Source organism: Capricornis sumatraensis, chromosome 12 (assembly GCF_032405125.1).
Source record: "Capricornis sumatraensis isolate serow.1 chromosome 12, serow.2, whole genome shotgun sequence".
NCBI classification, from domain to species: Eukaryota; Metazoa; Chordata; class Mammalia; order Artiodactyla; family Bovidae; genus Capricornis; species Capricornis sumatraensis.
The window spans coordinates 12,605,083-12,632,073 of NC_091080.1; the positions used below are offsets into that span (position 1 = coordinate 12,605,083).

Consider the following 26,991-nt stretch of genomic DNA (forward strand, 5'->3'; position numbering starts at 1 on the left):
CATTTTAGTAAGTACAGTAACCAAGACCACTTAAGAGCAAATCCTGTTAGCTCATGAGGATATAACATCGGGGCAACTCCCCACTGGAGTCTGACCGAGGCTTGGGACATGGGTCAAGTAACACAGACTGCGTGTCCCGTCATCCTCTTTGAAGGGAACTGGGTCACTCCTCCTCCTTCCACCTTAGCTGATATCAGCTCAGATATTCAGTGCCAAGGCTCTGGGATTCTCAGTGTAGAAATTTGTTTTCATATTTATTTATCTGGCATATATGATGTGATTTAGCATTTTGTGATTTTTTTAAGCATTAATCACAGCTTATCTAGCAGAGCAAAAGACAGCCCTAAGGTTTCTGTGTGATTTACTCTTGTGGTTTTAAATTTCTGACCAAAAAATACACAAATTGGCATTGGAGTGCCTTCCTTCTTTAATAGAATTATTAGATTATTACTGTCGTGGTGAAAATGTTGCCTTCATTTAACAGATACTTATGGAACACATAGTATGTCATGGCACTGTAACATGAGCAAACATCCCTGCCCTTGTGGGCTTATATCCTGGCAGAGAAGACAGTGTTTAAGATGAATTTACTGTAGTGTTAGAAGTCAGTCAGTTCTGAAGAGAATAAAATAAAGCAGGGTCATGGGGATAGGAAGTATGGAAAGGAGTGATATGTTTTTAACTTGCCCAGGTTCACCCTGTTGCCAGCTGCGAGCATCATGCTGTAGTGCTGAGTGCCCCAGCCTAGGGGTCCGCATGACCAGGTTTCCAATCCCAGCTCTACCGGCATGACAGTGAGCAGATCAGTTAGCTTCCCAGAACAAAGTCTCATCCATAAAGCAAGGTTTCCTTTGACTCTGAAATCTGATTGATATTCTATAAATTAATTTTTAAGTAAAATATGTGCTGTGTTAGAGCACTAACAATCAAATGTGTTTAGCTCTCCAGCTCATTTTGTAACATTGTCCTTTATTAAAATACAAAGTCTATTATGATAAAACTCTCTTTGCATTTGGCAGTGACTAGCAGTGTCTCCCCATGTGCAGTGTGTTGTTTTGTTTTTCCTTCCATTTGGCTGTAGGACAAATGTGAAAGTTAACTTGTTTAAAATGTTTTCCCAATGCTTTGATTGGTGAAAGAAAGATACGAGTTTAGAAAAAGTTACTGATAAGAGGAACTTGGGGAAATATGTATGTATGCAAACGTGTACGTGTGTATATGAACAGATCTTTTCAGTAATGAATTGTCTCATGCCAATTACTAGTCTGCTTCTATATTAACTTAATTTTCTGAATGAAACATGTTTAGTATGTATATAGAACAGAAATATAAATGCCATTGATTATAGAATTGGTTGACCCTTTCACAGATTGACAACTTCTTATTTTCCTTGACAAATACTCAGTCAGCACTTCAGTCTGTTAAGAGTAGAGCTCATTAACATGCAAAAACTAGCAGCCTGATCTAGTTATAATGTATCTTTAATGTCTGACTTATGCAGCGTAGTGTGGGTCCTTAGTCTTGTAATAATATGTAGAGTGGCCTCCCATGAGCAACAAGGTTCTGAGATCAATATAACCTGGATAAAACCTTTATCCATAACAACTGTCATTAGGAATGACTAGCATTTCACTAATTAGCCCACCATTTACAACCCATAAGCTTCTCACAGATGGTGGATGTTTATAAACACCCACAGATGTGTGCACAGCTGACTCCCAGTTATCCGCAGGAGTAGGGGACATAGATAATTTAGATTTGCTTACAATACAAATCCCTCATTTTAGCTACTTTCAAGCTCCTTTCTCTTTGGACTTTTTACCACAGCTGTTAATGAAGTAGCAAATTAACTAATCTAATTTCAACTTCTCCTCTTATTGATGCATATACCCCCTGGTGAAAGCACTAATATGTACAAATATGGTCATGAGATGGCTGGCAAGAGGATGAAAACAGGGAGCTCAGGCTTAGACGAGTACATGGAGTCATGGCAAATCATTTCTACATGTTGGTAGCTATGTGTCTAGGAAGAGGTTTCAGTTTGTGAAAGCACAGCAAGCCTCCCATGTCAACAGTGTTATACCTAAACTCCCAGGAATAGAAGAGAATATCTTTTTAAATTTGAGAAAAAGGAAAGGACATCATTTTCCTCTCCCATCAGGCAGTCTGATGCTGTGTTAATTATTTCTTTTCCAATAACTCTTTCTGTAATTTGATCTCAAGTTTTCATTGTAACATTAGCCTGTTCACTGTCTGATGCTGAATGAAGATGAAGAGATGTCAGTGTGATAACCTGAGCACATGAAGTTACTTACTTCCTTTATTTTGTTCAGCCTGTAGAGTCTTCCTTTAGGCTGATCTTCCTTTGCCTCATCTTCCCTGGTGGCTCAGACAATAAAGTGTCTGCCTACAAACAGGAGACCTGGGTTCAATCCGTGGGTTGGGAAGATCTCCTGGAGAAGGAAATGGCAACCCACTCCAGTGTTCTTGCCTGGAAAATCCCATGTACAGAAGAGCCTGGTAGCCTGCAGTCCATGGGGTCGCAAAGAGTCGGGCACCACTGAGCAACTTCACTTTCACTTTCAAAGAGTCTTAGATTTGGCTCTTCTCTTCTAGGTTTTTAATCTGAAACTTTCATCCTCCTCTATGCCTGCTGTGCTGTGCCACGCCAAGGCACTTCAATCATGTCCGACTCTGTGACCCTGTGGAGTGTAGCCTGCCAGGCTCCTCTGTCCATGGGATTTTCAGGCAAAAATACTGGAGTGGGTTGCCTTGCCCTCCTCCAGGGATTCTTCCAGACGCAGAGATCGACAGGAGTCTCTTAAGTCTCCTGCATTGGCAGGCGGGTTCTTTACTACTAGCACCACCTGAGAAATCCTCTCCTTTGTGCACTAGGCTGTATTTTACTTGTCCCAGAAAGTTTAAAGGCATTGTTTAAGTGTGCCCAGAGCCAGGAGTCGTGTGGAGATAGTTGATATCCACAGATCATTTATTTACAGAATAAGATATGAAGGGCAAACATTTTGCTTCTTAATGACCTGCCGAATGTGTACCATTTCTTTAGGCTGAGGCATTCATAAGTTAGTATCAGTTGTTTCCCAGAGTTTCCTTACTTGAGAAACAGTGCTTTATCTTACTGGAGTAAAATTAATCATTCCATAACAGCATGTTATAAATATCCAAAAATGTTTAAAGAAGAATTTTTATAATAGATTAAATGGTGGTCAAAATTATAAATGATAGAATATGAATTGTGGAAGAATATAGAAGAGTAAAGAACTGTTGCACCACTAGCCGTATCCAACAGATCTGTAACTCTTCACATAAAGGATGCTGGAGTGCCGGGGTCCAGCCCCGGAGGATCCAGGGTGATTCAAAGCGGGGACGGCGTGGCAAGGAAAAGCTTATTTATTTAGAAATATAAAGAGAGATTAGGAAGAAATAGTGTAGTAGGAAAATTTAGTGGAGGAAAGATGCTGAATAACTTGGTTTACGTGGAAAACTAATAAAACCTCAAGACAAGAGGTTTGCACCATCTACGTTAGGCCACCAGCGCCCGTTTGAATAGCGGAGGGTGCCCCGCCTTGGGCTCCCTCTCTTGTGGGTCTTAGAAGCCAGGACAAGTAAGTAGACATGGCGAACCTCCACGCCCCAGATGGGAATTCAGCCAGAAAATAGAGTAAAGAAGACACAGTCTTTTCAATGACTGGCCCATCCTTTATTGTTCGTAAAGGATTTTTATACCTTTTTTTGTACGTAGAGATCAATGGATAATGTAAAATTATGCCGTGTCAGCAGCCCTAACTCTTATCGAAACCAGGCTTTCTCTCTGCATACCTAGTTGTATACACAAGTCTTAGGTGGTTTACATCATCTTCTGGCCAGAAGGCCAATTAACATTTTACGGCCCTTCTCTGATAAGGGTTTGTCAACCAGAAGACTTATTTGCCTTAATAGTGTTGTTCTTCCCAAAGTCTGGTGCCACTCTCAGAAAGCACTAAATAAAGATACATTCTTACATAGCAAGGACACAGCAATTTATAACAAAGAAAAGGAAGTACAGTGATTTATAACAAAGAGAAAAGTAGTTAACTCAAAAGTCTAGTGTTGCTAACATCAAAACTATTATATTCCTTTTTCTATATCCCAGTTACATTGATTAATATCCTTCAGGTGTCTAAAAGATAAAGAATATCTGGCAGCAGCAGAGGCCTGGCAGCAGTCATGGACTCTACAGTGAAACCCGTCACCAATATAATTTTTAGCTCTTTAGAAAAGGCTCTGTGTCTTTAAGATGTTTTAAGCTTTGTGCCTCTCGCGGTTGGGGGGCTGTAAACAATTCACAAGTTGTAAAAGTCCGGGCAGACTGGTCAGGTAAGTTAGAAAGCTATCAGAAGGGTTTAAACTGAGACATTCTTTTTATATGCGGGAGACTGTTAACTGGAGCCCTAAGTTAATTCCTTTTAGAGGCAGAAGAGTAGAAAGCACAGTGCAGTAAGGCAGGCAGACTCTGGTTTTGGGGGGTAGATGTTCAGGAAAACCCAGGGGGAACCCCTCAAGCCAGATCACGCCTTTGCGTATGTCTGGCTTCCTTCCTCATGACCTTTGCCACGGGTGGGATTCCTCACGCTGGCTCCCGGCACTGTAGTTTTGTTGTTCTTTCATTGAAAGAGTTTGTAAGTGCTGATTGGGCTTCCCTGGTGGCTCAGATGGTAAAGAATCTGCCTGCAATGCGGGAGACCTGGGTTTGATCCCTGGGTAGGGAAGATCCCCTGGAGGAGTGCATGGCCAGCATTCCAGGAGAATCCCATGGACAGAGGAGCCTGTAGGGCTATGGTCTGTGGGGTCTCAAAGAGTCGGATACAGCTGAGTGACTAAGCACAACACACAACAACAACAGGTCCTGTAAGACTCTTACTGGATATTTCCCCAGTATGAAAAGTGACTGGGAACTGCGTGCTTTGTGACAGATCCTTTTATGTATCCTTCAATAGTTGCCATCTGACTGTAACAGGTGGTGCTGTTCTCTGAGGTAAGGAATACCAGGAGGAGGTGAAATATGGAGGAAATCAGGATGAAGTATCTGTAGGACACCTGAGTTTCCATGTCTGAATGATTGCCTATGGTCTGCAGTAGCCAACTCCTCCCAGTTTGCCTTAGGCTTTCCCATCCCTGTATTCCAGGAAACCCCTTAATCTTCAGTCAGTGTAGTCAGAGCTCAGGAGTAGAAGTTGTGCTGGTGGTGGAAACTTTAGAGTTCTTAGTTTGCAGAACTATAGCAGTTAATAAAATGCTGATGGAGCACGTGAAGGATGGTGTAAATGTGGACAGAGGAAGAGGAGGTGGGAAGAGAGTTTTGGAAGCAGTCACCATGGAGGAGGGAAGGGAACGAAGAAATCCTCGTATCCTGAAGCCCAAGGGCAGAGACTGTTTCAAAGAAGGATTAGTCAGTATTGTCAAATGCTGCCCAGATACCATAGAGTAAACTGACTGACAATATCCTATTGACATCAGCTCGTGGGACAGGGAAGAGGGTTGATGAATGAGTATGGGAGACTGAGATCTAAGTAGGATAGTAACCAGGGGGTTCAGGATCAACAGCACGAAGGATGTGCTGCATTTGTTTAAATGTAGATCGGGGAAAATGAGAAGGGAAAGGAGGCGGGGAAAGACTGATCCTCAAACAGCAAGATTCTGAGGGCAGTGGGACAGAGTGAAGAGAATGTGATGTTGGTATAGGCAGAGGAAATTGTCTTAGGCGTGACGACCTCTGCTAATGTGATGGGTGAGAAGGTGGAAGAGCTGGACCCAGTGCAGATACATTTGTAGATTTGATGGTAGGAGATTAAGGGTTTTTTAATCAAGTCACTGCATTTTATATCTGATATAGAGCAAGCCCTGTGCTGAGGAAGGGTAGCTGGATGAAGGGCTTGACAGAAGCATTGAAACAACCTGTATAGGGAGTGGGGGTGAGAGCCTCCAGGTGAACATAGATGGAGTGCTGGATGGCACGAAGAATGCAATTGAGATTGGCACCTGTGATTATGTACCAGCCCTGATTTTGCAGTACTGTTTCTCACCACAGTTATTCAGCAGCTAGTGTGTAGTGCCAAGAAGATAGAATTTTCAGTTCATTTAAGTTTTACTAGGAGACTGCAAAAAGACCTTCCAGGAGGAGGAAAGTAAAATAATGGCTTGTGAACCATGGTCAAAGTGATGAACCTCAGATAGGCAAGGAGATGACAGTGGGTCCAGGGCGGTGAACATATTCCTGGAGAGATGACAGGATGCGGAGAGGAGCGGGAGGGAGATGAACAAAGGGAGGGAAAAGAAGGACAGATGGCTCATATGAATTCAGATTAATAAAAGTAAAAGAGTTGTGGGTGGTAGCAAAGCTCAGATTATGGCTATGAGAGTGGGTAACGTAGGATTGATAACCTGAAGATGCAGGAGGTCAAGGAACTGATTTGCTGTTGGACTGGTGGCTCATACGGAGCTGAATTCATGCAGGATGATGGCAAGACCTGGCTAGAAGAAGAAGGCTGAGTCAGATGACAAAGTCAATGGTAAAGACTTACGAGAGGATGAGCAGCATCTCCTAGAACGGGGCAGGGAGACCATCTCTCCAGTTTAATAGTAGCAGTCAATGGAGTCTTCATTGAAGACATCAAGGTAGTAGAGAGTTGCTTATGTTAATAAATATTGGAAGAAGGAGGGGTCAGAAAGGACTTGCCTCTTAGATGTAATGACTGAATGATAGTGATAGTGGTGTGACTGGCCTCAGCATTTTAATCTAACTGTAGCCATTGTCCAGTAGGTGGCTTCTAGGAGGGACCAGGAGGCCACTGCAGACTGGCCTGATTCTGGTATTTCTGGATACTCCTGGTCCTCGGAGAAGGAAGATGTCTCTGCTCTTTTCCTATGAGGAAGTAGTCATCAGTGACTTGTATCTCATTCATCACCTGGTTCTGGAGAAAGGCATCTGGCTTCCAGTGAATTTGGGGAAACCGAATCTGTGATTGTTTGTTGAGTTCCCAGCTAGGAAAGCCAGTTTCTTTCTGCCTTGAGGCATTTCCTGAAACAACTCCAAGTACAGCTCAGCAAAGCTGAGAATCTGAGTACTTTTCAGTTATCACACAACACAGAGACAAGAGTATCAAGAGGCTCACAGTGTCGGAGGGTTACAATGCAGAGGGTCAGGAAAAGTCAGTGTAATGGAAAGCATGTCAGCTTTAGGGTCAAGAGACAGTGGTTCAGACCGCTCCTTTGCTGCCTGCCTGTTACAGTGCTTTTGGTGCATTACTCATCTCCTAGAGCTTCAGGTCCCCTGGCTTTAAAATGCATCTGGTAATAGCTGCCCTACAGGGCTGGAGTGAGACTTAAAGCAGAGAATCTAGGTAAAATGCTCCACACAGATCCTAGTACATGGGGACTCAGTGATGGCTCCTCATATACCTAGCTCACAGTTTATGTTCATTTTGATAAGCATTCTTTCTTTTCTAAGTAAAGTTATTCTCAAACTTATGTAATACCAGTTTTTAACTGGGGGCTTCTGTATTCCTTTGTCAGCTTTTTGCAGTCAGGGCAGAGTCTTCCTTTGTTCTCTTGAGAGTTGAGCACAGTTTTGCCTCCAGTCTCTGCAGTTGTTAATGAGTTCATCAAAAGTTCATCGTCTCCCATTTTCATTTCTTTTCTGTGCTACTTGCTTTCTCAGAGCATATGTCAGTCCTTTTCCTCCTCACTTTCCACTCATTCAGACTGCCCTTATTGTCTTTGCTGGCTTCTTTTTTTTCAAAAATATGTTGCTGTCACCCTGATTAAGATTTTAAAATATCCTTAGTTTGTAATATTAATGCCACAATTCCCACATCTGATTGAAGAAGAAATACTCATGCAGAATAAATCTGTATTTGTCATTTGAAATGTACTGAAAAAATAAAGAATACTTAGTACTTTGAAACACAAATTCATACTTGAAATGAACCTAGAACTTAAATCTAGTAAAAATTACTTTATGTTGGCAAGATTTGCAGAGGTGGCATTTGTGAGGTGGCATTTAACTAGGAGTTTTCTTGGCACACACAAGATTAATACACAAATTTTCACTGTTTACGTGCTATCTGTAGAGCTGTGTGTTTTAAAGTACAAGTAAAACCATCTTCAGAAATGTAAGTGCAAATACAAGTACAGATTGTTTTTGTTGTTTAGTCGCTAAGTCTTGCCCAACTCTCTGCAGCCCCATAGACTGTAGCCCACTCGGCTCCTCTCTCCATGGATTTCCTGGGGAAGAATACTACAGTGGGTTGCCATATCCTTCTCCAGGGAATCGTCCCAACCCATGGATCGAACCCACATCACCTGCATTGGAAGGCGGACTGTTTACCATTGAGCTACTCGGGAAGTACAGATACCAAAGAAGAGTCGCTGAAGTGACCGCTGAGCCGCAGTGGCTGTATCTCTGACCTACTGCCTCTGTAGTAAACAGTTTCATACCACTTTGCTTTCTTTCTTGGAGCATTCTTCATTTAGATAGTCAGGATTATGTGTTGAAATTGCCCTCAGACTGGAAGTCCCGTGACAACAGGGCAGGGGCTGGTTGCAGTGCCTGCCCCATATTCCTTAGTGCATAGTTAAATTGAACTACAGACTTTATAGTTTTATATTTCCAACTCTTTCTTAGACAAACCAGTTTGACTCAAAATCAGTTCATCGAAAACCTATCGTATCACGTTCCACATAAAACCTGGTTTTTATGTTCTCACTGTGGGTTAATGATACCACCGTTTGCCTCATCACCCAGGCTTGACATTTTCGCACTGTGCCAGCTTTAATCATAGTGAAGTCCAACTTTGATTCTTTCACACCTGTCAGCAGCCCTCCGTGGCAGCTCTCCAGCCTGAGTCTGGCTCCCCTCAACCCCTCTCGGCACCATATGCTGCTGTCAGAGCCTGCCGACTGCTGGGTCCCTCTGGGCCCTGGTCACTGGCTCAGCCACTGCTGGTGAAGAGGGCCCCCCACGGCCTTGAGCCCATTTGTCTCAGCTTCTTCTGAAGGAAAATTCCTGTGAAATCACTTCCGTTCCCTAGCTTAGTCTCCCCTGGATTCTTGGTATTGAATTAAGCATTTTTATTTCCTCTATCTGAAGTCATTTCATTCTTTGTTCCAAAACTGTGGGAGGAACAAAACCATTGAAAAGTCTTCTTCCAAATTTTCTAATATACAAAAATACTAAAAAAACAAGTTTAAAATATATGCTAATATGTTTTCAATAGGAAGTAAGCAATTGCACGGTCGGATTTATTTCCCAGAGTACAATGAAGCTCTTGTGGGTGAGCTTCTACTTAGAATATTGATGTTCTGCCATGTAATTAACCTTTTCCTCTCTGGGTTACTTTGTGATTATAGGGTCATGGGTGTTCATTGTGTGTGAGAGTCTCATCTTGTTAAGTGTCATCATCATTTCACATCGACATATGTATTTCAATAGACACATTATTTTCCCGTGACTTTCTGTGCTTTTTGCATCTGAAGGCCTCTATTTAGCAGCCTTAACCCTATATAACAGACAAGGACATCTTTGTCAACATTATTTTGTCAGGGAGTCAATACTGATTTTAAATCTTGTTTTCTTTAGTAACTGTTAGAATAGGTCACCATGAACAAGCTAATCAGAGTGGGTCACTTGTGGAGTAATTGCTAAGCAGAAAGTCAGGAATTTATCCTCTGCTTTGTAAGTAATAGTTGTGAGTGATCATGGAAAGGTCTACTCAGTGTCTTCACTGATTAATAAGTGATTGGCTTTTTCCAGTTACTATGTTTTGGATTTTGTCTATATCAACAATTTAAATATGCTTCATTATTTTTTCTTGTCTCAGCATGCTTTGGTGTAGGAATGTCATAGTTTACTAAGTTTGTCTCCTGTAAATTGACATTTAAGTTGTTTTCAGTCTCTTTTTATTATTTATAAACAACATTGTAGTGAACATCTGTGTGTACATATGAGTTAAGATAATTTTCTTAGGAAGAAATTATTTCATCAAGTGGTACGTGCAATTTATTTCTGCTACGGATTGCCAAATTGCATTGCAAAGAGCTTGCATTAGTTCTGTATTTCCCCTAACAATGTGTGGAATGATCTTTTTGAATCTTCACCAGTTATCCTCAGTTGTTGTTATTGCCATGCCCATAGGTGAGCAATGGTCTCTTACTGACATACCTGCTGCTGCTGCTGCTGCTGCTGCTGCTAAGTCGCTTCAGTCGTGTCCGACTCTGTGCGACCCCGTAGACGGCAGCCCACCAGGCTTCCCTGTCCCTGGGATTCTCCAGGCAAGAACACTGGAGTGGGCTGCCATTTCCTTCTCCAATGCATGAAAGTGAAAAGTGAAAGTGAAGTTGCTCAGTCGTGCCCGACTCCTAGCGACCCCATGGACTGCAGCCTACCAGGCTCCTCTGTCCATGGGACTTTCCAGGCAAGAGTATTGGAGTGGGGTGCCATTGCCTTCACTATCAAATTACCAATGGCATTTTTTCACATAACTAGAACAAAAAATTTCCTTCTAACTTGTAATAGGAAATACATTTAATTTAACATATGCAGATAATGAAGAGTAGTGAATAAAACCAGAAATACTAAAGTATTGGGTTTTAAAATATAAAATTCCACTTCTCATCGTTGAGCCAGAGAGAGAACTGTTCTAGTTATTGTATTCCTTAAATTCCAATGAAAATTAACCTTTTAATTCTTCTGAGTGAAATAAATTTTCAGTTTCACATCTAGATTAAGACACATTTGGGGGACATGTAGTTTTCAGGGCATTAGCATACTGTGTCCCCCTTTGTTTGGCAAAACAATAATACTGATAATTGTGATAATAGTTAATATTTTATACACTGAACAACAGCAAAATACATATAATAATAGCAAAGCTATTTTTTCCTACTATGCTGTTGTTTTCGGGTCATTAAGTCATGTCTTTGTGACCGCATGAACTGCAGCACGCCAGGCTTCCCTGTCCATCACTCTCTCCTGCAGTTTGCTTAAACACATGTCCATTGAGTTGGTGATGCCATCCAACCATCATCCTCAGTCGCCCCCTTTTCCTGCCCCCAAGCCTTACCAGTATGAGAGTCTTTTCCAATAAGTTGGTGTTTAACATAAGGTGGCCAGAGTATTGGAGCTTCAGCTTCAGCATTAATCCTTCCAATGAATATTCAGGATTGATTTCCTTTAAGATTGACTGGTTTGATCTCCTTGCTGTCCATGGAACTCTTGAGTCTTGTACAGTAAAACTATTCCATACCCTACCCACCAAAAAAGACACATTTAAAGACATCATTTTGAGTTGTTCCTGTCTTTTTGCTATCTGGGTTAAGTCATATTTGGAGCTTTGTTCTAGAAGCCTAAAGACTGAATTTGGTGACCAAGTAAAGCAAGTACAACCTGATTCCCAGACAGTCTTAACTAGCAGCATGCACAATAAATTCATGTAATTTTGTTGGATCCACTGTCTTGTGTTTCTTTTAAAAAGAGTTTTTAACTCCGAGCCTCTGAATTTTGGACTTCAGTTGCACACTTTGAACACTTCTTTGCAGAAACTGAGCTTTTCTACCCTATCCTATGCCAAACTCTAGGCAGTTAATATATTTCTTATTATTCAGTTCAGTTCAGTTCAGTCGCTCAGTTGTGTCTGACTCTTTGCGACCCATGAATCGCAGCACGCCAGGCCTCCCTGTCCATCACCAACTCCCAGAGTTCACTCAGACTCACGTCCATCGAGTCCGTGATGCCATCCAGCCATCTCATCCTGGGTCGTCCCCTTCTCCTCCTGCCTCCAATCTCTCCCAGCATCAGAGTCTTTTCCAATGAGTCAACTCTTCGCATGAGGTGGCCAAAGTACTGGAGTTTCAGCTTTAGCATCATTCCTTCCAAAGAAATCCCAGGGTTGATCTCCTTCAGAATGGACTGGTTGTATCTCCTTGCAGTCCAAGGGACTCTCAAGAGTCTTCTCCAACACCACAGTTCAAAACCATCAATTTGTCCATGCTCAGCTTTCTTCACCGTCCAACTCTCACATCCATACGTGACCAATGGAAAAACCATAGCCTTGACTGGACGGACCTATGTCGGCAAAGTAATGTCTCTGCTTTTGAATATGCTATCTAGGTTAGTCATAACTTTTCTTCCGAGAAGTAAGTGTCTTTTAATTTCATGGCTGCAGTGACCATCTGCAATTATTTTGGAGCCCCCAAAAATAAAGTCTGACACTGTTTCCACTGTTTCCCCATCTATTTGCCATGAAGTGATGGGACCGGATGCCATGGTCTTCATTTTCTGAATGTTGAGCTTTAAGCCAACTTTTTCACTGTCCACTTTCACTTTCATCAAGAGGCTTTTTAGTTCCTCTTCACTTTCTGCCATAAGGTGATGTCATCTGCATATCTGAGGTTATTGATATTTCTGCTGGCGATCTTGATTCCAGCTTGTGTTTCTTCCAGTCCAGAGTTTCTCATGATGTACTCTGCATGTAGGTTAAATAAGCAGGGTGACAATATACAGCCTTGATGCACTCCTTTTCCTATTTGGAACCAGTCTGTTGTTCCATGTCCAGTTCTAACTGTCAACCTGCATATAGGTTTCGCAAGAGGCAGGTCAGATGGTCTGGTATTCCCATCTCTTTCAGAATTTTCCACAGTTGATTGTGATCCACACAGTCAAAGTCTTTGGCATAGTCAATAGAGCAGAAATAGATGTTTTTCTGGAACTCTCTTGCTTTTTCCATGATCCAGCAGACGTTGGCAATTTGATCTCTGGTTTCTCTGCCTTTTCTAAAACCAGCTTGAACAACCACGGTTCACGTATTGCTGAAGCCTGGCTTGGAGAATTTTGAGCATTACTTTACTAGCGTGTGAGATAAGTGCAATTGTGCAGTAGTTTGAGCATTCTTTAGCATTGCCTTTCATTGGGATTGAAATGAAAACTGACCTTTTCCAGTCCTGTGGCCACTGCTGAGTTTTCCAAATTTGCTGACATATTGAGTGCAGCACTTTCACAGCATCATCTTTCAGGATTTGAAAGAGCTCCACTGGAATTCCATCACCTCCACTAGCTTTGTTTGTAGTGATGCTTTCTCAGGCCCACTTGACTTCACATTCCAGGATGTTGGCTCTAGACAAGTGATCACACCATCATGATTATCTTGGTCATGAAGATCTTTTTTGTATAGTTCTTCTGTGTATTCTTGCCACCTCTTCTTAATATCTTCTGCTTCTGTTAGGCCCATACCATTTCTGTCCTTTATCGAGCCCATCTTTGCATGTAATGTTCCCTTGGTATCTCTAATTTCTTCAAGAGATCTCTAGTCTTTCCCATTCTGTTCTTTTCCTCTATTTATTTGCATTGATCGCTGAGGAAGGCTTTCTTATCTCTTCTTTCTGTTATTTGGAACTCTGCATTCAGATGCTTGTATCTTTCCTTTTCTCCTTTGCTTTTGGCTTCTCTTCTTTTCACAGCTATTTGTAAGGCCTCCTCAGACAGCCGTTTTGCTTTTTGGCATTTCTTTTACATGGGGATGGTCTTGATCTCTGTCTCCTGTTCAATGTCACGAACCTCTGTCCATAGTTCATCAGGCACTCTGTCTATCAGATCTAGTCCCTCAAATCTATTTCTCACTTCCACTGTATAATCATAACGGATTTGAGTTAGGTCATACTTGAGTGGTCTAGTGGTTTTCCCTACTTTTTTCAATTTAAGTCTGAATTTGGTAATAAGGAGTTCATGATCTGAGCCACAGTCAGCTCCTAGTCTTGTTTTTGTTGACTATAAAGAGCTTTTACATCTTTGGCTGCAAAGAATAGAATCAGTCTGATTTCATTGTTGACCATCTGGTGATGTCCATGTGTAGCATCCTCTCTTGTGTTGTTGGAAGAGGGTGTTTGCTATGACCAGTGCATTTTCTTGGCAAAACTCTACTAGTCTTTGCCCTGCTTCCTTCCCCATTCCAAGGCCAAGTTTGCCTATTACTCCAGGTGTTTCTTGACTTCCTACTTTTACATTCCAGTCCTCTATAATGAAAAGGGCATCTTTTTGTGTGTTAGTTCTAAAAGATCTTGTAGGTCTTCATAGAACCGTTCATCTTCAGCTTCTATAGCATTACTGGTTGGGGCATAGACTTGGATTGCCATGATATTGAATGGTTTGCCTTGGAAACGAACAGAGATCATTCTGTCATTTTTGAGATTGCATCCAAGTACTGCATTTCAGACTCTTGTTGACCATGATGGCTACTCCATTTCTTCTAAGGGATTCCTGCCTGCAGTAGTAGATATAATGGTCATCTGAGTTAAATTATTACTGAAGTCATATCATATGTGGTGAGACTTAAAGAACGTTTCCTAGATATGGTGGGAGCCCTGGAAGCACATTCAAAGTGAACACAATGGAAAATGTTCACAAGTTGCAAACAGTTGTGAGCTGTTCACATTACATACTAGTTGCATATTAGTTTGCCTTGTGGCTTCACCCTCAGCTCTCTTTTCTTATATCTACACACCCCCTTCCTAATAGAGTTCATGCTCTGTCGTAATACCAATGATGACCACGGCAAAGACTAACTGTTAAGTTCTTACGATGTGCCAGGAACTCTGTTGAGTGTTACACATGATTTAGCTTCTTTAATCCTCCCAATAATTGTATGAAATAGGTGCTATTATTAGTCACACATTAAAGTTGAGGAAAAAAAGAATAGGGGTTAGTAAGGTGAAGTACTTTGCCCAGTCACACCAGTTTTCTAATTGGAAAGCCAGAATTTAAATTCAAGTTGTCTAAATTCAAAACTTGTATTCACTACCATTTCGCTATGCTTATGTATTGTTCTATATCTTTGAGTATGACCAGTATGTTTCTACAGTTCAACCTATTATTAATAGTGTAACCAATTCTTCTGCCCCAAGTTTCAAACCTGTAAGCCTTCTAGATACCATTAATCACCTGTAGTTGGATATCTCATGATCATCTCAACATATACAAACTGAATTCTTCTCTTGGCTCAGGCGCATTGTACCATGAAGCAAAAATAATTCAGTACTTCGTGAATAATACCAACTCATATCCAATTGGCTGAATCAGAAGCTTGCATATTAGCCTCAACTTCACTTTGTAATACACACATCCACAAAAACCAAGGTTTTTCTGTTCTTTGCCCTTTTTCTTTTCCTTTTTCAATACTTTTGCTCTTTATCTGGTTCCTGCAATCACATTTTGCCTGGATTTAAGTCACAAAAGGCAGGGGAACCAGAGATCAAATTGCCAGTGTCCATTGGATCATCAAAAAAGCAAGAGAGTTCCAGAAAACCGTCTACTTCTGCTTTATTGACTACGCCAAAGCCTTTGACTGTGGATTACAGCAAACTGTGGAAAATTCTTAAAGAGATGGGAATACCAGACCGCTTTACCTGCTTCCTGGGGAAACTGTATGCAGGTCAGGAAGCAACAGTTATAACTGGACATGGAACAACAGACTGGTTCCAAATAGGGAAAGGAGTACATCAAGGCTGTATACTGTCACCCTGCTTCTTTAACTTATATGCAGAGTATATCATGCGAAATGCCGGGCTGGATGAAGCACAAGCTGGAATCAAGATTGCCGGGAGAAATATAAAAAAACCTCAGATATGCAGATGACACCACCCTTATGGCAGAAAGGGAAGAACTAAAGAGCCTCTTAATGAAAGTGAAAGAGGAAAGGTTAAAAGCTGGCTTAAACTCAGTATTCAGGAAACCAAGATCATGGCATTCAGTCCCATTACTTCAGGGAAAATAGATAGGGAAACAATGGAAACTGTGACAGACTTTATTTTGGGGGGCTCCAAAATCACTGCAGATGATAACTGCAGCCATAAAAATAAAGACGCTTGCTCCTTCGAAGAAAAGCTATGACCAACCTAGACAGCATATTAAAAAGAGAGACATTACTTTGCCAACAAATGTCCGTCTAGTCAAAGCTACGGTTTTTCTAGTAGTCATGTATGGATATGAGAGTTAGACCATAAAGAGAGCTGAGCACAGAATTGATGCTTTTGCACTGTGGTGTTGGAGAAGACTCTTGAGAGTCCCTTGGACTGCAAGATCCAACCAGTCCATCCTAAAGGAGATCAGTCCTGAATATTCATTGGAAGGACTAATGCTAAAGCTGAAACTCCAATACTTTGACCACCTAATGCAAAGAACTGACTCATTGGAAAAGACCCTGATGCTGGGCAAGATTGGAGGCAGGAGGAGAAGGGGATGACAGAGATGAGATGGTTCGATGGCATCACCGACTATTGGACATGGGTTTGAGCAGCTCCGGGAGTTGGTGATGGAGAGGGATGCCTGGCGTACTTCAGTCCATGGGTTCACAAAGAGTCAGACATGACTGAACTAAAGTTACGAAAGCTACCTTCTCTTTATTTTCCTTGCTCTTTGTCTTGTCTCTTCTCAGAGTGATCTTTTTAAAATAAAATTTTGACCTTGTTAGTTTTTCACTTAGAACAAGTTAATGGGTCCCTTAAAGACAAACCTCAAACTCCACAGTCTGGCGTGTTCAGTGCTTCGTGAATTGGCCCCTACCTCAGCATCACCTCTCAGCATCCTTACTGGTACCCTGCCCTCCATTCCTGCAGACATGGGAGCTCTCCCCTGTGTTTCACGTCCCCTGTACACCTGTCCTGGGCCTTCTGCAGGGCCTGCCCTCTGGTAAGTGACTTCCTTAAGTCTTAGGTCTCCAGGATGCCTTCTGTCAATGTTGTCTCTTCTCTCTTGGCCCTCTGCCAGAGGTCCTTCCTCGGTGGAGATCTCCATTGCCTTACTCTCCATTGTGTATTAGACCTTTTGTTAGCTGTCTTCTTTCCCTTGTTATAGGAAACCACATTTAGATCAAGAAGCAGCCTCTTTGTCTTCTCTTTCTCCTTTTTGGTTTTCTCGTCCTGTTGGGAATTTTTTAGATTTTTCGTACTTATCACTGTGGACTTGTAGTCTGCCTGGCTCCTCTATCCATGGGAATTTCCTAGGCAAGAAAACTGGAGTGGGTTGCTATTTCCTTCTCCAGATCTTCCTGGCCCAGGGATCAAACTTGAGTCTCCTGCACTGCAGGCAGACTTTACCGTCTGAGCCACCAGGGGATCCACGATGTGATTTCTACAGATTTTTAAATGGAATACGGTATGCTTAGAGCACGATACATGATCCTCCCCTTCACCCGCTCAGCTCCCGCTTCCCAGAGGTAACCGCTTTTAATTCCTAGGTCCCTCTTTTTCTTCTGATATTTGCCTCTTCTTTCTTTCTAGTAATGTACTTAGGCTATCATTTGTCAGTTTTGCATCTTAGACGTTGAGTTCCTAAGTGGCGAAGAGTTTAGTTCCTCTGTGCCCTCTCCGCACTTACACTGTCCTCATTACACCCTTTCTCCTTTACCTCCACTGTCATCACGTTGTAACTATTTCATACTTGATGGTCAGGGAGGAGCCAGTGAATGCAGGAAACACAGAAGACCTGGGTTTGATCCCTGGGGTTGGAAAGATCCCCTGGAGAAGGGGATACTCAGTATTCTTGCCTGGAGAATGCCATGGACAGAGGAGCCTGGCAGGCTACAGTCCAAAGGATTGCGAAGAGTCGGACACAGCTGAGCTTGCAGACATACGTACGTAATAGTGCAATCATGCCAATACTCCTTACCCCTCTAGTTAGTATTCCATGATTACTTCCTGTAGGACAGCAATATTATTTCTCGGTTTATACTAGTAATTAACAAAAAATGCTTCGTATTTGTGTATACCTATCACTGTTCTCTTCAACTTTCTGACAGGTGTGTGAAATAAGAGAGAATATTTTTGTAAATGGCCCACCCCAGCAGACTTGCTTTTAGTTTCTTGGCCCCCTTTCTCTCCTGTAGCCTAGTTTTCTACTTTGTGATCTCCTTAACAGATCTCTCTGCCTGTCCCTACACCCTCTTGAGTCTTCTTTAGAAGCATCTCATCCCTAACTCTCCCTTCTGTTTCCCTTGAAGCCAAGTAACTTTTAAAAACACAATTTACAAATTAAGCAAGGTGATATGTTATTCAGACAAAGCACAGCTTTGACTGTTGCAGTTAGTCTATTTATTTAAAAGTGTTTTCACAGCAGGAGAGAGGCTATAAATATTTTGAATATCAACTGACTTGTAGTTAAAGAAATTGAATTCTAGTCTATAGTAAAAATGGCTAATTTTAATTTCTCTGGTTTGTATTACAATAATGTAAACATGAGTCTTTTAAATACTTCTTCTGAGTCTGGAAGATCCCTTAAGAAGGAAATGGCAATCCACCTCAGTATTCTTGCCTGAGATATCCCAGGGACAGAGTAGCCTGGCAGGCCATAGTCAGTGGGGTCACAAAGAGTTGGACACCACTGAACAGCTAAACCACAGCGACAAAATCCTTTATTATACCTGACTTCTGTTTTTATTTTTAACTCTTGCCTTTGTATCTGCCTTTCTTCTATCAGAGGTGTTGTTCCCTCCCCAGTCCCTGCCATGGCCCACTCATGTTGTTCAACAGGTTCTAATTCACTGGGAAAACTGATGTATCTGTTATAACCCTCCATACTGAGCTCACTTTTCTGCTTCTGGAGACCTGAAAATACCTCTTGTTAATTCTTGGGAGCTAGATATCTTGACTGCCTAGTAATATTCTGGCGCATCATAGCCCTCAGTAAACATGTGTGAAGTAAAATCTCAAATGCATTTTCAGCATTTGGAAAAACATCTTTATTTTGTGTCTCCATCTTCAGTTCAGTTCAGTTCAGTTGCTCAGTCGTGTCTGACTCTGCGACCCCATGAATCGCAGCACGCCAGGCCTCCCTGTCCATCACCAACTCCCGGAGTTCACTCAAACTCACGTCCATTGAGTCAGTGATGCCATCCAGCCATCTCATCCTCTGTCGTCCCCTTCTCCTCCTGCGCCCAGTCCCTCCCAGCATCAGAGTCTTTTCCAATGAGTCAACTGTTCGCATGAGGTGGCCAAAGTACTGGAGTTTCAGCATCAGCATCATTCTTTCCAAAGAAATCTCAGGGCTGATCTCCTTCAGAATGGACTGGTTGGATATCCTTGCAGTCCAAGGGACTCTCAAGAATCTTCTCCAATACCACAGTTCAAATGCATCAATTCTTCGGCTCTCAGTCTTCTTCATAGTCCAACTCTCACATCCATACATGACCACAGGAAAAACCATAGCCTTGACTAGACAGACCTTAGTCAGCAAAGTAATGTCTCTGCTTTTGAATATGCTATCTAGGTTGGTCATAACTTTTCTTCCAAGGAGTAAGTGTCTTTTAATTTCATGGCTGCAGTCACCATCTGCAATGATTTTGGAGCCCCCAAAAATAAAGTCTGACACTGTTTCCACTATTTCCCCATCTATTTCCCATGAAGTGATGGGACCAGATGCCATGATCTTCGTTTTCTGAATGTTGAGCTTTAAGCCAACTTTTTCACTCTCTGCTTTCACTTTCATCAAGAGGCTTTTTAGTTCCTCTTCACTTTCTGCCATAAGGGTGATGTCATCTGCATATCTGAGGTTATTGATATTTCTCCCAGCAATCTTGATTCCAGCTTGTGCTTCTTCCAGTCCAGCGTTTCTCGTGATGTACTCTGCATATAAGTTAAATAAGCAGGGTGACAATATACAGCCTTGACGTCCTCCTTTTCCAGTTTGGAACCAGTCTGTTGTTCCACATCCAGTTCTAACTGTTGCTTCTTGACCTGCATACAGATTTCTCAAGAGGCAGGTCAGATGGTCTGGTATTCCCATCTTTCAGAATTTTCCACAGTTTATTGTGATCCACACAGTCAAAGGCTTTGGCATAGTCAATAAAGCAGAAATAGATGTTTTTCTGGAACTCTCTTGCTTTTTCCATGATCCAGCAGACGTTGGCAATTTGATCTCTGGTTCCTCTGCCTTTTCTAAAACCAGCTTGAACATCAGGAAGTTCACAGTTCACATATTGCTGAAGCCTGGCTTGGAGAATTTTGAGCATTACTTTACTAGCATGTGAGATGAATGCAATTGTGCAGTAGTTTGAGCATTCTTTAGCATTGCCTTTCTTTGGGATTGGAATGAAAACTGACCTTTTCCAGTCCTGTGGCCACTGCTGAGTTTTCCAAATTTGCTGGCATATTGAGTGCAGCACTTTCACAGTATCATCTTTCAGGATTTGAAAGAGCTCCACTGGAATTCCATCACCTCCACTAGCTTTGTTTGTAGTGATGCTTTCTAAGGCCCACTTGACTTCACATTCCAGGATATCTGACTCTAGATGAGTGATCACACCATCGTGATTATCCAGGTCGTGAAGATCTTTTTTGTACAGTTCTTCTGTGTATTCTTGCCACCTCTTCTTAATATTTTCTGTTTCTGTTAGGTCCATACCATTTCTGTCCTTTATCGAGCCCCATCTTTGCATGAAATGTTCCCTTGGTATCTCAAATTTTCTTCAAGAGATCTCTAGTCTTTCCCATTCTGTTCTTTTCTTCTATTTCCTCTAAGTCTCCATCTTCACTTCAGTTCAGTTCAGTCACTCACTCAGTCGTGTCCGACTCTTCACGACCCCATGAATTGCAGCACACCAGGCCTCCCTGTCCATCACCGTCTCCCAGAGTTCACTCAGATTCACGTCCTTTGAGTCAGTGATGCCATCCAGGCACTCATCCACTGTCGTCCCCTTCTCCTCCTGCCCCCAATCCCTCCCAACATCAAAGTCTTTTCCAGTGAATCAACTCTTCACCTGAGGTGGCCAAGGACTGGAGTTTCAGCTTTAGCATCATTCCTTCCAAAGGACACCCGAGGCTGATCTCCTTCAGAATGGACAAGTAGATTCTTAAAATAATCCATTGGGTAAGTCTCCATCTTACCTATTGGATTATTTTAAGAATCTACTTTTATATCTGATCTGAACTTCCCTTAGAAATGATGTTATTCAAAGGCATAATCAAATATGCTATAAAAGTTATTTAATTTATAATGTATCTGAAACAATGCTGAGAACATAATTGAATATTATATAGACTTCCTATAGTGTGCCATGGAGTTCATTTATGAGTTTATTTCCATACATTTTTGTATCACTTAGCAATTTACCAAGTGCTTTCATTTGTATGATCTCATTTGATCGTCTCCTGAACCATGGACATGTATTTTCACTATTATGCATGTCAGGAATGATTACGTAGCCAGTTGACAGCTCAGACTAGAATGCAAGTCTTCTTACTCTGATGCTATGTAATTTTCACTATAGGAGTGCGGAATGGAAGCCAAGCAAAACTGTTAACACTGTGGAATAACTCCAGGGACAGAAGTTCCAGGTAGAGACTGATGGATGAGAGAGAATGTTTGTGGAGAATCACAGGTAGTTGCCTTTAGTGAAGGAATAGGTTGTGATGTTGGAAATCAGAGATATGATTTAAAGAGCAATTGGTGTCAGTGTCAGGACCAAGTGAACGAGTTGGGACTTTATCTTGTGGGAAGTGAGTGGTTTTGAAAATTTGTGACTAGGGGATCATAATTCTGCTTCAGTGCTGTATGGAATGAATTGAATTAGGGAGAAACTAGAAGCAGTATCATTTCAGGCAACACATACAGTATTTCAGGTGAAAAATAATTCAGTTCTGGACCACCGACATTAAGTTTAGTCAGAAAAGGAAACAGTGGATCTCTTCCTGGGATACTGGCATGTGCTGAATGGACACGTGAGGCCAGGGGAAGGAGGGAGCCAGTCAGCATTGTTGACACTGATGATGGGGGTGTGCTCCCACTCACCAACCCCCATCACGACTTCTGTTCTTCTGTGTGGGGACTCCTTCTGACTGACCACACCCCTGCTACATTTGCTGATAGAGTCAACATACGCTGATAAGCACCTTCTTTGCTAAATGTCAAATGAAAGCCATAATCCTTGCCCTCAGTGAACTCATAGTCTCGTGGTATAAACGATCACATAGACAATATTATAGAGGATTTATTGATATATGTATCTCAAGCCATTATAACACAGAAAGGCACCCAGTTCAGCATATATAGGTCAGGAAAGGATATTTAGTTGTCTATCTGGAAGGAGAAGGAGATAGCTTGGAGAAGAAAGCAGGAAGGATGTTCTATGTAGATAGAACGGCATGATCAAAGGCATGAAATTGAGGACGTGAAACTGTAGGTAGTTGTTTAGTGAGCCTGACCATGTCAGCATCTATCTCCTAAGAACAATGGCGTTATCTTACCTGACCGTAATATAATTATCACACTCAAGTGACTAACACTGGTATAATAATTTAATACCCAACACATTATATTTTTTTTTAATTTAAATTGATTTTAATTGGAGGCTAATTAATTTATAGTATTGTATTGGTTTTGCCATACATCAACATGAATCCACCACTGGTGTACACGTGTTCCCCATCCTGAACTGCCCTCCCTCCTCCCTCCATACCACCCCTCTGGGTCATCCCAGTGCACCAGCCCCAAGCATCCTGTATCCTGCATCGAACCTAGACTGGCGATTCATTTCTTATATGATATTATACACGTTTCAATGCCATTCTCCCAAATCATCCCACCCTCTCCCTTTCCCACAGAGTCCAAAAGACTGTTCTATACAACTGTGTCTGTTTTGTTGTCTCGCATACAGGGTTATCGTTAGCATCTTTCTAAATACCATATATATGCATTAGTATACTGTATTGGTGTTTTTCTTTCTGGCATACTTCACTGTGTATAATAGGCTCCAGTTTCATCCACCTCATTAGAACTGATTCAAATGTATCCTTTTTAATGGGTTATCCCAATAATGTCATCTGTAGTTTTTTTGCAGTATAAGCTAATCAGAAATTGTGTGTTGCATTTAGTTGTCATGTCTCTTTAATCTCCTCTAACATAAAATGCTGTTTTCCTAACCTTTTCTTCTCTTTTTTTCTTTCTTGGTCAATATTGGTGACTTGTAAGAACCTAGACTAGTTGTTTCACAAATATTTTTTCCTTATATTTAGATTCAGATTAAAATATTTCTGCACAGATTATACTGTGTCCATTTCAGTGCATGTCCTCAGGAGACAGTTGTTGTCCATGTTCCCCACTACTGATGATGTCAGATTTGATTATTTGGATAAGGTGTTATCTGTGAGATTTTTCCATGCCATGTTGCTCCAAACCTCACATACAATATTTTTTGTAGCCTTTGATGATTTCTGCCTAATTAATTCTTACTGTGTGAGTTGTAATATGGTGAATTTTCTTTTTTCAATACAGCTTTTTCTTCCCCTTTTTAAATAAAATTTAAAATGTTTAGTGTCACTATGGATTCATGATTCTTTTTTTCCAGTGTATAATAATGCATTCTCATCATTACCTGTGCAGTGTTCAGACTGTCCTAAATTTGGCTAAGGCTATTCTTCCTTCCCTATTAGCTAAGGCTTCCCTGTTAGCTCAGATGGTAAAGAATCTGCCTGCAGTACAGAAGACCTGGGTTTGATCCCTGGGTTGGGAAGATCTACTAGAGAAGGGAATGGCAGCCCACTCCAGTATTCTTGCCTGGAGAATTCCATGGACAGACCATGAAGTCGTAAAGAGCTGGACACAACTGAGCAACTCACACTTTCACATTCACTTTCATTCTTCAGTCTGACCCCTCCCCCCATCTGTCTTTGAGTGCTTTCTTATTTTCTGGCACAAACATTTTCTGTATGCTTTCCTGACTCATTTCTTTCTTCCTTCTACTCAGCCCTAGAATCAGCTGTTTTTCTAAGTATTCCAGTTCCTACTAGCAAGTAATAGTATTTAGAAGCTACGATTTGAGGACCAGGTGTTCTCATTGCTCCTATGGTGCCATTACTTCTTGGCTCTTTGGGACCGCAAAGCTAGAAAAAGTACTTTTCTCAAAGCTTGAGCTTCTCTGCTACCAGCACTTCTCTAATCCAGCACTTCGTGGTTGTTCTTCTCCTTCTCCCACTCACTATCTGCATTTCCCAGCAAGCATTCCATGTTCTGCATCAACATGGCTACCCATCTGCTCAGGCTTATAGTACTCGTGTGATAGTTTCACAATCACTTCATCAATACTGCTGTCAACAGCAAACTTACTATGGAAAGTTCAAGGTTTCCTTTTACTAATGAGATATATTCACAACTAATATCACACTAATGATAATATCACATTAATGAAATATATATTTAGCTTTACCTGCAGTTCTTTTTAGGAAAAATGTACTTGAGTTTGAGTGTAAATTTCCAAGATTACTAGGTACTAATTAAAATATCTGAAATATTTAATGTATTTTAATTAAAATAGCCATCAAGCCACTTTAGAACTAAATTTACATGTAAGTTAACAACCTCCAAATACTGTATCGCTCACCCACCTTTTTTAACGTTACACCTGTGAGGTTCAGTATTTTTCTAAAAATGAAACAGAACCAGATTGCAAATGGCCGATACATATTTATATATCTGTTTATAAACCATAAATGAGTATGTTATTTGTACTGTACTGCATTCACTTGTCATATGTCCCCTAGAATAGGATTGCATTTCCAAAAAGGAAAAAATCCAGAGGAAAATAGTTATGTAGTATTTTAGACATGACTGTATACCAGTCACACAACTTCATAGAGAAGGCCTGAAAATAACTACTCTCTCAGGGACCAAGAAAAAAAATCTTTGGCATTTCCATAGATTTAGTTTGAAACAGTAGTTTCTTTGAACCTCTTTTTTTTTTTAACAGCTGCCTTTAAAACACATTTAGCATGGGCATATAACTATAGATTATTACAAAATAACTGAATACAGAGAGCTAGCTCTATATCCAGAATCTCATCAATTATATGTAGAATGTCAGTTTAAACTAATCATAATGTGTTTCTATCCTTCAGATTTCAGAGCCTCTTTTGGTTTATCTTTCATTAAAAAGACAAACTTTTCATACTTTCTGTAAAAGTTTGCAGTGATTGTTCTGTGTCACTGAAAGTTTGGGGACAATTATCCTCTGATATGAAGAATCAGCTGTTGGGAGCATGTTCACAGAAGTTGGCCTGGAAATACAATTTTGTACAATAAATTTAGACAGCAGAATCTCTATAACAACAGAAACATTGTCCCACACCTGGTCGATTTTAGGATAGGAGCTCTGATGCCTTGAAAATAACCCATTTCTACAAGGGAAATGTGATTTATGATAACCCGAGACACAGTTATGACTAGACCCACATTCCATTTAAAGTTATTGTGCCACCAGACTATAAAATCAGTGCTCTAAAGTGAACCAGTGGAATTTGGTTCTCTTCAGTGGACAGTGGTAGAGGCACTAATGAGACAGATTACATTAAAAGACATTTGATTTCTGGGGGAGTTAAAGTCCTTTCATATTTTGAAATTGCTGGCTTAGTCCTGGCATCTGATCTTCTTCCCCCTACCATACCATCACCAGTTCCTGCGCATGCTTTGACATTGCTATGGTAACCCAGAGGGATGATGGAATTCCCGGCTTCTCTTTTCACAGAGGGTGATGAGACAGGAGTGATGGATAGTCTGCTGGAGGCCTTGCAGTCGGGGGCTGCCTTCCGCGACCGAAGGAAAAGGACACCGAAGCCAAAAGGTGAACATTATGCTTCTTTCATGTTACTTTCTAGGGAACTGTAACAAAGAACAACACTGTCCTTTTTTATAATTCTTTAAAGTCGTGTGTCAAGAATGTAGTGCTGTGGGCAACAACTCTTCAGGAGTTCTGTAAGTTCGCTTAATCCTTCCTTTGCGATGACAAGTGTCAGAGAGAGACGCGTTCCAGTTGGCCAGTGTCACTAGCATATTAACAAATCAATGTGCTGAACCTGGGAAAGCCTGATTAGTGTGACAGGTCTCATCTAAGGGACCATATGTACCTTATCCCAGTGGAGTTCACAGTAGCATAATTAAATGAGAAGTAAAAGTCATAACATTATTGCTTCAAGTCTATCAGGGTATTGAAGCACTGCTTCACTTCCAGAAATACTTAACCTTGGAAAAATGTCTAATATTGTTATACTTCCTGAAGTAAACAGAGCTCTATATTAAGTTTCTTTTATATATATGTATTTTTAACAGATATTCGGCAGAGTCTCAGTCCAGCATCTCAGAGGCCTATTCTGAAAGTTTGTAACCATGGTAATAAACCATATTCATAAGTTGCACATTCTTCTTATCTACTTTTATGCTGTTGATCTGTGATTTTAGTAGGCTGCTGTTATGTTCTTGAGTTTCAGTGTGACTAAAATAGTAAAAATGTGTGGATGTACATATTTGCGATGAGATTGTACACTCGTGTTTTTCCATCCCTCCATTAGTGCCTTGAGGTAGTGTCAAAGATTCTCCTTTCAGGTCTCAGGTACATATTCTGCTTTTATTATTATTATTTGAGGTTACCTCACACATTTATAATCATTGTTGTCCAATGTCTCCTTTCAAAAACATTGTTTTCTCCTAATCCTATTTTGAGCAGTGTATTTGCTGTAGACTAAGATACAGTTTGAAATATTGAATTGTTACCTGTTTTACTCTACGATATTTGCCAGTACAGTGTGAAACGCTGTGACTAACTCTGTGGCCAAATCTTTAACACAGATGAGCTTCATGTGGTATTACTGTGGAAGGATGTGCTAGAATCACTAAGAAAGGTGAGCTGCCTTCGTCTCCGATGTTTATCTGAGACTGGCTCCTTTCGTACTTCCCCAGCTGGCTCCTGAACCCCCGGCTCATGGAGCCCTCTTTCTGTCTTCAAAACACAATTTCGTGTGTATTGGGCTTTGTTTACTTTGGTTTCCTTTCTCTCACTGTTGGGTATTGTGGTTTCTGCTTCCCTTTCCTAGTCAAAATCAAGTTCATCCATCCTGATTGACATTTATCCAGTGAGGTGTTAACAAAGTTTACTAGATTTGTAAATGAAAAGATACCTGACAGACTTT

The 26,991-nt window shown here is 41.1% G+C and overlaps 1 protein-coding gene across 4 annotated transcripts in view; it reads left to right on the forward strand.

The window, feature by feature from the left end:
• The window catches only part of DIAPH3 (diaphanous related formin 3), a 563,626-nt gene that overhangs the window by 399,181 nt on the left and 137,454 nt on the right, over positions 1 to 26,991 (forward strand). For all 4 annotated transcript variants that reach the window (XM_068984294.1, XM_068984295.1, XM_068984296.1 and 1 more), the window contains 2 exons: positions 25,554 to 25,649; positions 26,135 to 26,194. In XM_068984294.1, coding sequence (XP_068840395.1) covers positions 25,554 to 25,649; positions 26,135 to 26,194 — 156 coding nt within the window. The remainder of the gene's footprint in view (positions 1 to 25,553; positions 25,650 to 26,134; positions 26,195 to 26,991) is intronic.